This window comes from Hyla sarda, chromosome 9 (genome assembly GCF_029499605.1).
Source record: "Hyla sarda isolate aHylSar1 chromosome 9, aHylSar1.hap1, whole genome shotgun sequence".
Lineage (NCBI taxonomy): Eukaryota > Metazoa > Chordata > Amphibia > Anura > Hylidae > Hyla > Hyla sarda.
This window is the reverse complement of record NC_079197.1, coordinates 144,353,940-144,369,458: the sequence shown is the minus strand read 5'-3', so window position 1 is coordinate 144,369,458 and position 15,519 is coordinate 144,353,940. Positions and strand designations below refer to the sequence as shown.

Genomic DNA, 15,519 nt, shown 5'->3' with positions numbered 1-15,519 from the left:
CTAAAATGGACAGAGGGGTCAGCAGAGAGCACTGTGGACAGACAGAAAGGAAATTCAAAAAGAAAAGAACTTCCTGTGGAGAATATAGCAGCTAATAAGTACTGAAAGGATTAAGATTTTTTAATAGAAGTAATTTACAAATCTGTTTCACTTTCTGGCACCAGTTGATTTAAAGAAAAACGTTTTCCAACGGAGTACCCCTTTAATGCTTTATATTTTGTCTGACAATTTAGGGAATTAGTCAGATGGGTGTGAACGGGGTGGGATTATACAGACAGGGTGTGTATTAGGCATAAACACGCCCCTCAATGTACAATATTCACCCCCTGACTGTATGATCCCGCCCATCACCTGATAGTCACTCCAACTATTCAAATTAAGTTCCCGCCCATCAGACGATTAACTGACTTGTCAGACAAACTATAAACCCTCATATCTCCGTAATGGAAGGGTGTATCAAGAAACTGTATAAAATAAAATATAATAAAAAAATGTAAAAAAATGTTAAAAGGTGGTGTTGGCTACAGGTCCTTTTTAAAGGGAAAGCATTGACCTTTACTTGGACTATTTTGTCTCTTTGAGAATGACCTAAAAGACTTGTGTTAGACCATTTTTGCAGGGTTCTGTAAGAATTGTTTATATGTGTAGAATGGGTGGTCGGGGTTCCCCAGCTTGTATGAACTAAAATGGATATTACTTCCTGATAAGACTGTATGTTGCATGTTTACATCGCATTCTGTCAGAATAGGATGCAGACGTATACTTGCTCATACTGGCACAGACCCCTTTGACTTTAAATGGGTACTCAAGTGGAAAACATTTTTTTTCATATCAACTGACTCCAGAAAATTATACAGATTTGTAAATTACTTCTATAAAAAAATCTTTATCCATCCAGTACTTATCAACTGCTGTATACTACAAAGGAAGTTGAGTTGTTTTTTTCTGTCTGACCACAGTGCTCTCTGCTGCCACCTCTGTCCATGTCAGGACCTGTCCAGAAAAGGAACAAATCCCCATAGCAAAACTCTCCTACGCTGGATTGTTTCTGACATGGACAGAGGTGTCAGCAGAGAGCACTGTGGCCAGACAGAAAAGAACAACTCAACTTCCTCTGTAGTATACAGCAGCTGCTAAGTACTGGAAGGATTAAGATTTTTAAATAGAAGTAATTTACAAATCTGTTTAACTTTCTGGCACCAGTTGATTTGATTAAAATAAAATAAAAAATAAAAATAATAATAATAATGTTTTCCACCAGAGTACCCCATTAATGGTTTGAACGTCGTCAACTAGTGACTATATTCACTTCCTGAATGTATACATGAATTTTCCAGGACTCAAAAGCAAGGTGTGCCAGAAAATATATGTATACACTTGATGACTATATACATGTATCACTAGTTGACTACATTCAGGCCAGTACAATACATTGGCATCCAAACTTGGGATGCCAATGTATACATGCAATTTAGTGTCAAATCCAGATGTGAACCCAGCCTTAAAGGGGTACTCCGGTGGAAAATTTTTATTTATTTATTTATTAAATCAACTGGTGCCAGAAAGTTAAACAGATTTGTAAATTACTTCTATTAAAAAATCTTAATCCTTCCAGTACTTTTTAGGGGCTGTATACTAAAGAGAAATCCAAAAAAGAAATGCATTTCCTCTGATGTCATGATCACAGTGCTCTCTGCTGACCTCTGCTGTCCATTTTAGGAACTGTCCAGAGCAGCATGAGGTCAGCAGAGAGCACTATGGTCATGACATCAGAGGAAATGCATTTCTTTTTTGGATTTCTCTTTAGTATACAGCCCCTAAAAAGTACTGGAAGGATTAAGATTTTTTAATAGAAGTGATTTACAAATCTGTTTAACTTTCTGGCACCAGTTGATTTAAAAAAAAAAAAGTTTTCCACCGGAGTACCCCTTTAAGGTTGTCTGACTAGTTACAGAAAAATATACTTGATATGAAGCCAGGCCAGTGTTACATAGGTGCAATGAGAGCAGTTATTTTGCATCATGGACCTCTCACAGTTCCAGAGGACCAAATTTCGATTAACATGGAACCCCATGGAGTCTACAGTCAGTTTACTAGAACCAGGAGAGGTCTGAAGCCACATTACAGCCACCTGAGAACAACCTTACATTATTCCCAGGGTCACTTACTGTTACGTGCTCATAATCTTGGCCCAGTTCTGGAGACCCTGCCACCACCTCCTTCTCTGCAATCCACTGCTCCAATTCATCCACCTCTCGACTCAACTGGAAGAGCCAATACTGCTGCTCAAGACGTCCTTTTCGCTCCTCGACCAGGTCCTTCAGAGACACGTAGAGCCGATCAATCTGAGATTGACGCCTACTTATCTGCTCACTACGCAAGGACAGTAGTCAGTGCATTAGTCAGGAGCGCAATACAGGGACAGCACAGAGGTGACTTGCAAATAATCATATTGTAAAATTATCATCCAATATCATTTAAAGGGGTACTCCAGTGGAAAACATTTTCTTTTAATCAACTGGTGCCAGAAAGTTAAACGGATTTGTAAATTGCTTCTATTAAAAAATCATTATCCTTCCAGTACTTATTAGCTGCTGTATACTACAGAGAAAGTTATTTCCTTTTTGGATTTCTTTTTATTTCTGTCCACGGTGCACCTCTGTCTGTATCAGGAACTGTCCAGAACAGGAGCAAATCCCCCTAGCAAACCTATGCTGCTCTGGACAGTTCCTGATACAGGCAGAGGTGTCAGCAGAGAGCACTGTGGACAGAAAAAAAAGAAATCCAGAAACAAAACAACTTTCTCTGTAATATACAGCCGCTAATAACTACTGGAAGGATAAGGATTTTCTAATAGAAGTCATTTACAAATCTGCTTAACTTTCTGGCACCAGTTGATTAAAAAAAAAAAGTTTTCAACCGGAGTACCCTTTTAAGAAACGGCTAAGGAAAAACCTGTTTGCATGAAGCATAAATAAAGATTTACCCGGAGGGGTACTCCGGTGGAAAACAATTTATTTTAAATCATCTGGTGCCAGAAAGTTAAACAGATTTGTAAATGACTTCTATTAAAAAAAATCTTAATCCCTCCAGTACTTATCAGCTGCTGTATACTACAGAGAAAGTTCTTTTTTAATTTAATTTAATTTCTTTTCTGTCTGACCACAGTGCTGTCTGCTGACACCTCTGTCCACGTCAGGAACTGTCCAGAGCAGGAGAGGTTTGCTATGGGGATTTGCTCCTGCTCTGGACAGTTCCTGACATGGACAGAGGTGTCAGCAGAGAGCACTGTGGTCAGACAGAAAAGAAATTCAAAAAAGAAAAGAACTTCCTCTGTAGTATACAGCAGCTGATAAGTACAAAGAAATTCAAAAAAGAAAAGAACTTCCTCTGTAGTATACAGCAGCTGATAAGTACAAAGAAATTCAAAAAAGAAAAGAACTTCCTCTGTAGTATACAGCAGCTGATAGGTACAAAGAAATAAAAAAAAAGAAAAGAACTTCCTCTGTAGTATACAGCAGCTGATAAGTACTGGAAGGATTAAGATTTTTTTAATAGAAGTAATTTAAAAATCTGTATAACTTTCTGGCACCAGTTGATTTAAAATATATAGTTTTCCACCGGAGTACCCCTTTAACTTCCTCTGAACACTTTAAACTAGGCTTTAAACTATGGATTAAAATGATAACAGTGGATCCCACTGACTGCAATAGGCACTGTGTAGGGCAGTGTTTCCCAACCAGGGTGCCTCCAGCTGTTGCAAAACTACAACCCCCAGCATGCCCGGACAGCCAACGGCTGTCCGGGCATGCTGGGAGTTGTAGTTTTGCAACAGCTGGAGGCACCTTGGTTGGGAAACACTTGTGTAAGGTCTCATATACCTGGATGCGGCACACAAATCAAGAAAATACATTAAATGGGTTATCCTAGATTAGAAAACCATAGCTCTTTCCAAAAACAGCGCCACACATGCCCTCATGTTTTGTATGGTATTACAACTCCATCTACTTCAGTAGAAATGAGCTGCAAAACCACAAGACAAGAAAAGCGCTGTTACTGAAAGAAAGCTGCTATGTTTTCCTAATCACGGATATCCCCTTTAAAGGGGTACTCCACTGGATAACATTTTTTTAAATCCACTGGTACCAGAAAGTTAAACAGATTTGTAAATTACTTCTATTAAAAAATCCCAATCCTTCCAGTACGTATCAGCTGCTGTATAATGCACAGGAAGTTCTATTCTTTTTAAATTTCCTTTCTGCCTGGCCCCAAGTCCTCTCTGCTGACACCTCTGTCCATGTCAGGAGCAAATTCCATTAGCAAACCTCTTTTCCTCTGGACAGTTCCTGACGTGGACAGAGGTGTCAGCAGAGAGCACTTGTGGTCAGGCAGAAAGGAAAAGAAAAGAACTTCCTCTGTAGTATACAGCAGCTGATAAGTACTGGAAGGATTGGGATTTTTTAATAGAAGTAATTTACAAATCTGTTTAACTTTCTGGTACCAGTTGATTTAAAAGAAAATGTTTTCTAGTGGAGTACCCCTGTAAGGGTTCATATTGTTCATAGTAGATCATTGGGGCAATGAAAGTAAACACATTGGGCCTCATTTACTAAGGTTTTTCCGAGCAGATTTTGTAGGGTTTTTGTTGCATGTGTGGTGCCCCAGAATTTCCAAACCCTACTAACTCTCCACTTTACTCAGAAAACACTACAAAGGGGCGTGACCAGTTAAAAAGGGGTGTATCTCCCCCCCAAAAAAAACTACATTTTCGAAAGAAACCTACGTATTTACTAATATTTCCACATAAAATGTGGTGGATTTGTGCTCTGGAAAACTCCACAGATCAGAGTATGTGCAAAAAGAACAAAACATAGGGAAAAATCACCAAATACAAGATACAATATTTAAAGGGGTTCTCCACTGCCCCAGCGTTCGGAACATGCTGCGGGGGTCGTAACTATCCCCACTGATAGTTAAGTCTGCCTTCTCATAACATTTTGGAGTACTTTAAAGGGGTTTCTTTCCCATTTTAATAAATTACCCAGAGCCAATAGATAGAGTGCAAAATAATCTAAAAATCTATATTCGCGCTGCTGCTCTGGAGTCTCCTGGCGGAAGCACTGGATGGCATGTTGTTCCGAACGCTGGGTGCGGGGGTCATGACGTCTTGGTCCCGCCCCTCGTGATGTCACGCCACAACCCTTCAATGCAAGTCTATGGGAGGGGGCGTGGCGACTGCCACGCCCCCTCCCATAGACTTGCATTGAGGGGGCGTGGCGTGACATCACGAGGGACGTAGCCAAGACGTCACGATCCCCGCAGACCGCACCCAGTGTTCGGAACAAAATTCGGAACGCTGGGGCAGTGGCGTACCCCTTTAATACCATGTAAAAATACCTGTCGGAAACAAAAACCTGCAAAGAAAAACTCCACTCCACTCTTAGCAAATGAGGCCCATTGTCCCTAAAAATCCTATTAGAGGGTCCACGGACTGGTTTAGGGTGCTGAACAATGTTGGGAGCGGTTGTCTGGTAACTCCAGTCCAGCACCACCATTAGATTGTGCCAAAGCCCCTGACTCTAAACCATGACTAAATCATTTGGGCTTAGAGTTCCAGAAATGTGAGTAATTGCTACCATACTGCTTTTAATGTACATTATACGGGAACTAGAAACGTATACTTGTCACAGCGTGAACTTGGGTCTGGCACATACTGCCGAGCTGCATTTATATGGTAACTATACCTGTTAGAATTCACTAAAATATACTTTCAAATATATTTCAGAATTATACCACTATCCCACAAGTCTTTCACCCCCATATTCCAAAGGAAAGGGCATAAGATGTCTGACCGCGATCTTGGCCGTGGCACCCCAGACTTCGCTCCGTGTCGGATGACTGGCAATGTGGAGGCTCGTGATGTCATGGCCACGCCCCTCAATGCAAGTCTATGGGAGGGGGTGTGACGTCAGTGACCCCCCGACCTATGATGGCCCCGACATATGATCATTTCAGCATACGATGGTCTCTCAGAGGCCATCGCATGTTGAAGGCAGCATCAACATACGATGCTTTTGTATGTCGGAGCCATCGCATAAACGGCTATCCGGCAGCGCAGACTGCTTCAGCTGTCACCGGATAGCCGTTTACGGTGCCCCGTGTGGTCCGGTGACGATCACTTACATGTCCCCGGGGCTCCGGACCGTCCTCTTCAGGATCCCCTGCATCGTCAGCGCTCTCCATCATCATCACGTCGCTGCGCACGCCGTCCCGTCATCCAATAGGAGCGGCGTGCGTAGTGACGTGATGACGTGGTGATAAGGAACGACAATTCCGGGCAGCGGAGACGGTCTGGAGCGGCGGAGACACCACTGGGACACGGCGACAGCAATGGACGCGACATCCAGGACAGTGGTGACGGGTGAGTATAACCTCCTATATTTAACATTACACGGATCCCTCAACATACAATGTTTTCAACAAACGATGGTTCATTTGGAACGAATTACCATCGTATGTTGAGGTCCCCTGTACTTGCATTGAGGGGGTGTGGCTGTGACGTCATGGGCCTCCGGCGCTGCACCCATTGCACTAAACGAACGCCGGGTGCAGCCGGGAGATCATGGGGGTCCCCAGCGGCAGGACCCCCGCCATCAGATATCTTATCCCCTATCCTTTGAACAAGTAACCTGTAAAAGCTGTGCAGCCAAAAACAGCACTGCAAAATTGCAGCAATTTTCAATAGTACCATATGTGGGTTTACTGCATGACTAAGCACCGCTATGTGTACAATGTAGTAACTCACAGAAGACACTAACATAATAGCCATGGACAATTTGGGACACAACGGCTGTGACTTTTAGCAACTATCTACCGACCCCATAAACCAGCCCTAATATCAACTGCAAGTGATTTAAGCACTCATCTACAGCAACGGGTTTCCTCCAGTTATGTAGTGTTTGCCCACCAGAACTTATGGCTGCGGTATCATTTGTAGGGGAGATTGTCACACTCTCACCTGTCGGGGTGCCCCAGATCTAGGAGACTGCGACACTGCCGAGACAACTGAGCTATTGTCTCCTCGTAGTTCTCAATGGTCTGTTCCACCATAAGGTGCTTCTTCAGAAGCTGTAGTGTGCTCTGCTCATCCTGTTAGAAAAGAAAGGTTTTAATACATAGTCCCTTAAAGGAGTTCTCCACTGCCACAGCGTTCAGAACATTTTGTTCCGAACGCTGGGTGCGGACTGCGGGGGTCGTGATGTCATAGCACAGCCCCCTCGTGATGTCATGCCACGCCCCTTCAATGCAAGTCTACGGGAGGGGGTGTGGCAATCGCACCCAGCGTTCGGAACAAAATGTTCTGAACGCTGGGGCACTGGAGAACCCCTTTCACAGGTTGCAAACTGATATCCACAATGCCTCTCTAAGATAGCTGCAATTCAGCCAATCAGATAAGTCCTAATAGTCCCAAGAAATAGGTTTATTAAAATCACAGGTTACAACATGCCAGCAACAGTGTTTGACTTTGGTATAAAGAGGCATGGCTTAATAGCGACATGATGTACTAGAATTGTGGCGCAAGATTTCAGCACCAAGTAATAGTTGGTATACACTCATTTGGCCATCAGCTCCCTCACCTGACCTCCTAAGGGGAAGGGGGATAGAACAAGGCCAGATCCATATGATGTCAGCTTATCTCTCCATGATCAAAGGGGTTAGGCATTAAAAATCCAACACATCTGAATATTCTCTCCACCAACACCATCTGTTAGTAGAGAGTCAGGAGGCCACCCTACATCTGACAGTCAGGAGGTGGATTCGGCCACCTTTAAAGGGGTTATCCACCATAAGGTGATTTTGGTATTTACCTGGCAGACAGTAATGGACATGCTTAGGAAGGATCTGCTCTTGTCTTGGGACTAAATGGCTATGTTGTGAGATTACCATAACACTGTGGCTAGCTTTTTGTGAACTGGTATTTCCTGTTTGACTTTTCTTTTTTTGACTACAAATCCCACAATTCCATCTTCCTCCCTCCCACACATCAGCCACCCCACTCCCATTGAAACATAAATGAGCTGCATCCATTCAAATCAGTGTGGTTTTCAATCAGGGTGCCTCCAGCTGTTGCAATAGTTGCAGATTGATCCCTCCACCCATTGAAGCAGACAGGCTCCCTGTCATCAGCTGACTAGTGAGTCAGGTCTCGGCCGCATTGCAACCTGGGAAAATTTTGAGACAACAGTCATTTTGTATGCTGGTAAAAATAAATATTGCGGTGAAAATCACAGAAGAATTGTGAGAAAACCATCACACACAGGTACAGACATTATATTATGAACTACACTAACTGTACAGCCCCTGTAGCATAGTCAAATAAAAAAAAATCCTGGAATACCCCTTTAAATATAAGGTGTATGGGCACTTTAGGAGTCATGCTTCACAGCTTCTCTAAAACTTAAAGAGTACCTGTCATGATCTTGTAAAATGTTATCCTCCTCCCAGTTCACATCCCCCATCATGATAAACCCCCCCCCAGCCTTTATTTTTATTATTTTATAGTTTTCTACCTTAATACTGCTCTGTATTTTCTGCTCAGTCTCAGTCAGATTCACAGACTGGGAAGGGGCGTTCCCCAGCAGGCGTGACATCATCTGAAGCCATACAGGGGAGAACTTCCTCCCTCACTCTGCTACACACAGCCCAGAGCAGTTCAGTGTGTGAGGTGAGCTATGATTGCCTGCCCCCCCCCCCCCCCACACTCAGCACTCCAGACTGCATTTCCTGATTTTGGACTTTTGCCAGGCCAGCGGGAGTCCAAAGTCTGTACCAAAGATGGGGAAATGTGCCTTGGACAAGTAGGGAGACACCTAGTGGCATCTTTTTTAAACACAAAACATAGAAAACTTCATAAAAAAATAAAAAAAGTACATTAGAAAGATTTTTTATTTACCATAAGGAGTGCAATAGCAAAAAATTTTTTCATGAGAGTGCCCATTTAACATTTATTTTCATTATTAAAACACTAATCCAGTCACCATTAATAGTAAAAATGTCTTGGTCTCATGTGGTTATGAGAACCAATAGCACAACTAATAAAGGAAAAAAATCCACTCCGCTGCTCAGCGTTTGGAACAAACTGTTCTGAACGCTGGAGCCAGGAACTTGTGACGTCATAGCCCCGCCCCCTCAATGCAAGTCTATGGGAGGGGGCGTGACAGCCGTCATGCCCCCTCCCATAGACTTGCATGGAGGGGGTGGGACGTGACGTCATGAGGGGTGGGGTTATGACGTCGCAAGCTCCCGGCGCCGGCTCCAGCATTCAGAACAGTTTGTTCCAAACGCTGAGCAGCAGAGTACCCCTTTAAGGTGAACACGTCACCTAAACAAAGTCTGATCCATAAAGGCCAGATTACCAGGGTAAGATGTACAATGCTTTATGACTTAAGGGTAAAGGAGGGGTATAAGATTAGGGATAGGATATTGGAAAGGGAACTAGGGGAGGGGGAGGGCCTTTGGTGTAAAAGGCCCCTACCTAACTCTGCCTACAATATAGACCCTCATATAGTGTAATGCCCTAATAAGGGCAACCCCAAACCGAAACTTACCCCTCACCTTCTCTTCTCCACTCCCTGGGTATGACACAAATAGGAGATGGGAGTTCTCTATCTCACTAGTAGGGGTCTATCTTAGCTCATTGGACAGGTGAAGGAAAAATACCCTTTCAGGCCTATTGCCCAATACATGGAACATTATAATGAAAATGGAAATATTGAGTGAGTACAGTGCTCTCAACTGTTTTACTGTGCTTAGAGTGACAAAAATGATCTATGGGTGTCCAAGAGCATAGCAAATAATGTATCTTATGTTTTATGGGAGCGCTCGGAAATCCGCCATCTCATAGACATAGACTTGTCTCTTCTTTCTACGGACGCCGGAATCAGAATTTTTTGTGGCAGAAATTCTGCCGTCTGAACAGTTGAAATCAATGGGACTCTGATGCTGCGGAATGTCTGTGCAGAATTCTACACGGACATTCTGCCGCGTGGCCTAACAGGGGATTCTGAGTGAACAAAGTAGAGTCCCCTCTTCTGTATCTTCATCTTTTGCCAGATGGGATAGGAGGTAATAAGAGCATTTCTCTCTCTAGAGGCTTGTCCTATTGATTTTAAAGGGGTACTCTGGCAGAAAACATTTTTTTTTTTTTTTTAATTAACTGGTGCCAGAAAGTTAAACAGATTTGTAAATTACTTCTATTAAAAAATCTTAATCCTTCCAGTACTTATTAGCAGCTGTATGCTACAGAAGAATTTTTTTTCTGTCTGCCCACAGTGCTCTCTTTGACACCTCTGTCTGTGTCAGGAACTGTCGAGAGCAGAATAGGTTTGCTATGGGGATTTTCTCCTGCTCTGGACAGTTCCTGACATGGACAGAGGTGTCAGCAGAGAGCACTGCGGACAGACAGAAAAGAAATCCAAAAAGAAAAGAATTTACTCTGTAGTATACAGCAGCTTATAAGTACTGGAAGGATTAAGAATTTTTAATAGAAGTAATTTACAAATCTGTTTAACTTTCTGAAGCCAGTTGACCTAAAAAGAGCTAAAAAAAAAATTAATGTTTTCCACCGGAGTACCCCTTTAACTGGACATTGTGTAGTGCGTGATTACCCCTGTGGTGGCGCTGCAGGAAAATTGAACTCTTACTATCTGGGTTTTCCAAAAATGATCTCTGGGTATCTACTTATTTACAAGGGACCCTTCAGATAAGTAGGGGCTATAAAAAAACAGAGACTGAAATAAAAGCTAACTGAGGTACGAGTATTACCAAAGTACAGTGAGGGAGATTTATCTAAACCTGTGCAGAGGAAAAGTTACCCAGTTGCCCATAGCAACCAATCAGATGGCTTCTTTCACTTTGCAGAGGCCTTGTTAAAAATGAAAGAAGCGATCTGATTGGTTGCTATGGGCAACTCAGCAACTTTTCCTCTCCCTTTCCTTTTCCTCTCTTTTGATAAATCTCCCCCAGTATGTTTTTGCAAAGTGAAAGCAATTTTGGGTGTCTGTGGGAAACCGAGCACAGAGGGAAGCACAATCAGATTCCTAGTCATTCTTAACCCTCACCTTTCCCTTCTCGTCGTTCATCATGACAAGCTCTTGCTCACTCAACCAGGTTTCCACTTCGCCCACATCGAAATAATACTGCTGCACCTGGTAGTTGATGTCCAGAAGCTGCTGCCGCCTCTCCGTCTCCTCCCGCAGCACATCCCACATCTCCCGCAGACTCTCAAACCCCATGCGGACCCCTTCCGCCTCCGGAGTCCGAATACTGGCAATGGCACCCGCTCGCTCCAAGATGTCGTCCACTCGTGGGGAATGTACCTGAATCTCTCTCCTCAGGTTCTGATAAAGTGAATGCAGGATCACAGATTGGACCAAAGTCACCTCAGGAAAAGTCAACACAATTAGGCTGGGTCCACACTACGTTTTGTCCCATACGGGAGCGCATACGGCAGGAGGGAGCTAAAACCTCGCGCTCCCGTATGTGACCGTATGCGCTCCCGTATGCCATTCACTTCAATGAGCCGGCCGGAGTGAAACGTTCGGTCCGGTCGGCTCATTTTTGCGCCGTATGCGCTTTTACAACCGGACCTAAAACCGTGGTTGACCACAGTTTTAGGTCCGGTTGTAAAAGCGCATACGGTGCAAAAATGAGCCGACCGAACGTTTCACTCCGGTCGGCTCATTGAAGTGAATGGCATACGGGAGCGCATACGGTCACATACGGGAGCGCGAGGTTTTAGCTCCCTCCTGCCGTATGCGCTCCCGTATGGGACAAAACGTAGTGTGGACCAGAAAGAGGCACAAACAACGAGAAAGAAGTCTGGGAAAGTAACTTTGTTTTGGGGGGGGGGGGGGGGGGGAGCACTTCATCTTGTGTGGAATATAAAAAAAATAAAGAAAAATAAAGAAATGATATGAAGAAAACGGTAACAAAGAGCATACTAATGGTAATGCAGAGAAATGGACGGTCTTATCCTTATCAAAACACCTATTTATTGTGGTCACTGCACAGTAATAAAGGCCCCCAGACCCTAATTGATGGCATATCTAGTCCTCTGTGTGCAGCTTAGCCTTACTGCAGTGTTTCCCAACCAGGGTGCCTCCAGCTGTTGCAAGTAATAAAGGCCCCCAGACCCTAATTTATGGCATATCTAGTCCTCTGTGTGCAGCTTAGCCTTACTGCAGTGTTTCCCAACCAGGGTGCCTCCAGCTGTTGCAAGTAATAAAGGCCCCCAGACCCTAATTGATGGCATATCTAGTCCTCTGTGTACATCTTAGCCCTACTGCAGTGTTTCCCAACCAGGGTGCCTCCAGCTGTTGCAAGTAATAAAGGCCCCCAGACCCTAATTGATGGCATATCTAGTCCTCTGTGTGCAGCTTAGCCCTACTGCAGTGTTTCCCAACCAGGGTGCCTCCAGCTGTTGCAAGTAATAAAGGCCCCCAGACCCTAATTTATGGCATATCTAGTCCTCTGTGTGCAGCTTAGCCCTACTGCAGTGTTTCCCAACCAGGGTGCCTCCAGCTGTTGCAAGTAATAAAGGCCCCCAGACCCTAATTGATGGCATATCTAGTCCTCTGTGTACATCTTAGCCCTACTGCAGTGTTTCCCAACCAGGGTGCCTCCAGCTGTTGCAAGTAATAAAGGCCCCCAGACCCTAATTGATGGCATATCTAGTCCTCTGTGTGCAGCTTAGCCCTACTGCAGTGTTTCCCAACCAGGGTGCCTCCAGCTGTTGCAAGTAATAAAGGCCCCCAGACCCTAATTTATGGCATATCTAGTCCTCTGTGTGCAGCTTAGCCCTACTGCAGTGTTTCCCAACCAGGGTGCCTCCAGCTGTTGCAAGTAATAAAGGCCCCCAGACCCTAATTGATGGCATATCTAGTCCTCTGTGTACATCTTAGCCCTACTGCAGTGTTTCCCAACCAGGGTGCCTCCAGCTGTTGCAAGTAATAAAGGCCCCCAGACCCTAATTGATGGCATATCTAGTCCTCCCTGTGCATCTTAGCCCTACTGCAGTGTTTCCCAACCAGGATGCCTCCAGATGTTGCCTAATAGGCAACAGTAATAAAGGCCCTAAGACCCTAACTTATGGCATATCTAGTCCTCCATGTGCAGCTTAGCCCTACTGCAGTGTTTCCCAACCAAGATGCCTCCAGCTGTTGCAAGTAATAAAGGACCTAAGTCCCAAATTTATGGCATATCTAGTCCTCTGTGTGCAGCTTAGCCCTACTGCAGTGTTTCCCAACTAGGGTGCCTCCAACTGTTGCAAGTAATAAAGGCCCCAAGACCCTAATTTATGGCATATTTAGTCCTCCCTGTGCAGCTTAGCCCTACTGCAGTGTTTCCCAACCAGGGTGCCTCCAGCTGTTGCAAGTAATAAAAGCCCCAAGACCCTAACTTATGGCATATTTAGTCCTCCGTGTGCAGCTTAGCCCTACTGCAGTGTTTGCCAACCAATGTGCCTCCAGCTGTTGCAAAACTACAACTTCCAGCATGCTCGGACAGCCGTTGGCTGTCCGGGCATGCTGGGAGTTGTAGTTTTGCAACAGCTGAAGGCACCCTCCTGGTTGGGAAACACTGCCCTTCTGACTTGAATAAGAGCAGCAGGCCAGTAGGCACAGCAACGATCTGTGGCATGTCCATGCATACAGCAGCTGCTGGTCAGTGACACACTGATGGTCAGTTCTAAGACAGGCGCACGATCATTACATTTATAATAAATGTATTTTTCCAGTTTTGTTACTCTCCAGGCTCCTTCCGTATCTGTATGCCATCATGCAATCAATTCCATTACAGATATAGGAGATGACACAGACACTCACCTGGTTTTTCTTGATAAGTTGCTGTACGGTCTGTAAGTTACTGCCGTGATCTTTTGACGTTGAGAGAGGAAGCCTTTCCTGTACCCAGCACTGTCAGAGATTGAATGTAAATACAATTAAAAGTGATGTATACAGTAAGAGATATAGCTGATCCTTGTCCCACCATTTAAAGAGGATCTGTGGCCAACTCCCTAAAAATTAGCCTGCATTGTCATTAAATAGTTCATGGTGCCCTGATCCTTTTAGGCTACGTTCACACTACGGAATTTCCGCCTGCAATTCTGCTTTGAAATTGCAGGTGGAAATTCCGCTCGCTAAAATGTACTGTATGGGTTTCCGTTGACAAATTCACACTTCGGAATTTGTGAAGCGGAATTTGTGAATGGAAAATCCGCTTGAAAATTTCCGCCTGAAGAATGGTGTTGCTCATTCTTCACGCGGAACACATTGCAGTCTATTGGAGGCTGCAGTGTCCACACGGTCCTAGCGCCAACTGACTCAGAAGGCGCTAGCCGCACTCGGAATTCCGTAGTGTGAACCTAGACTTTCACTTTCTTGATACACCCCTCCTTTCCTGAGATATGAGGGTTTGTTCAGGCAATTCAGGAAATCAGTCAGATGGGTGTGAACTTAAAGGGGTACTCTGGTGGAAAACTTTTTTTTTTTTTTTTTTAAATGAACTGGTGCCAGAAAGTTAAACAGATTTGTAAATTACTTCTATTTCAAAATCTTAATCTTTACAGTACTTATTAGCAGCTGTAGGCTACAGAGGAAATTCTTTTCTTTTTGAATTTCTTTTTTGTCTTGTCCACAGTGCTCTCTGCTGACACTCTTTTTATTAGAAAAATACAAAACTTATCAAATACAAAACACAAAGCAAGCTTAACCAGCTATAACATAAATAAGAAATACTCTAGAACCAAAAACAAAACCTCATAAACAAAACCCTGCCTAACCGGCCAGCCCAGCTTTACTGAGATACTAAAATACTAAGATATTAAAATATGCCCAAAATATCTAATCAAACACTCACACACTTACCGAAAATGAACATAAGAAAAATAAATAAATAAATAAATAAAATAGCACAACTTGGCTTGTCAAAATATAAACATAAAAGTTATCATTATCCGACTATAACTCAAAACCATCCATACTTGGGAACACGCAACAAGAAAACTAAACAGAAACGTAGCAAGCACACCTAAAAAAAAAAAAAAAAAAATAATAATAATTATTATATTTTTTTTTACTTTTTTTTTATATTTTTTCTTTTTTTTAAATTTTTTATATTTTTTTAATCTTTATACATATACATATATATACATATACATACACACACATATATATATATAGATATATATATACATACATATACATATACATATATACACACATACAAACAAAAACTATAATAGTAATAATAATAATAATAATCATCAAAATAATCATATCACACATACATTCACTTACAAAACGTCCAAATTAACTGGATCCTCTATCCGGGACTAATGAAAATACCAAAGAAAACATAAAACAGACCAAATAACTGAAATAAACTAAATAAACCACATATCAACACAGCAACTGGTCCGGCTACCATAACGCTGAAACAATATGAAACAATATAGATATA

The 15,519-nt window shown here is 43.1% G+C and overlaps 1 protein-coding gene across 3 annotated transcripts in view; it reads right to left on the bottom strand.

The window, feature by feature from the left end:
- Positions 1 to 15,519, bottom strand: part of SPTBN4 (spectrin beta, non-erythrocytic 4) — a 162,528-nt gene that overhangs the window by 26,941 nt on the left and 120,068 nt on the right. For all 3 annotated transcript variants that reach the window (XM_056540128.1, XM_056540129.1, XM_056540130.1), the window contains 4 exons: positions 13,884 to 13,973; positions 11,121 to 11,399; positions 7,019 to 7,149; positions 2,169 to 2,373 (listed from right to left, as the gene is read on the bottom strand). In XM_056540128.1, coding sequence (XP_056396103.1) covers positions 2,169 to 2,373; positions 7,019 to 7,149; positions 11,121 to 11,399; positions 13,884 to 13,973 — 705 coding nt within the window. The remainder of the gene's footprint in view (positions 1 to 2,168; positions 2,374 to 7,018; positions 7,150 to 11,120; positions 11,400 to 13,883; positions 13,974 to 15,519) is intronic.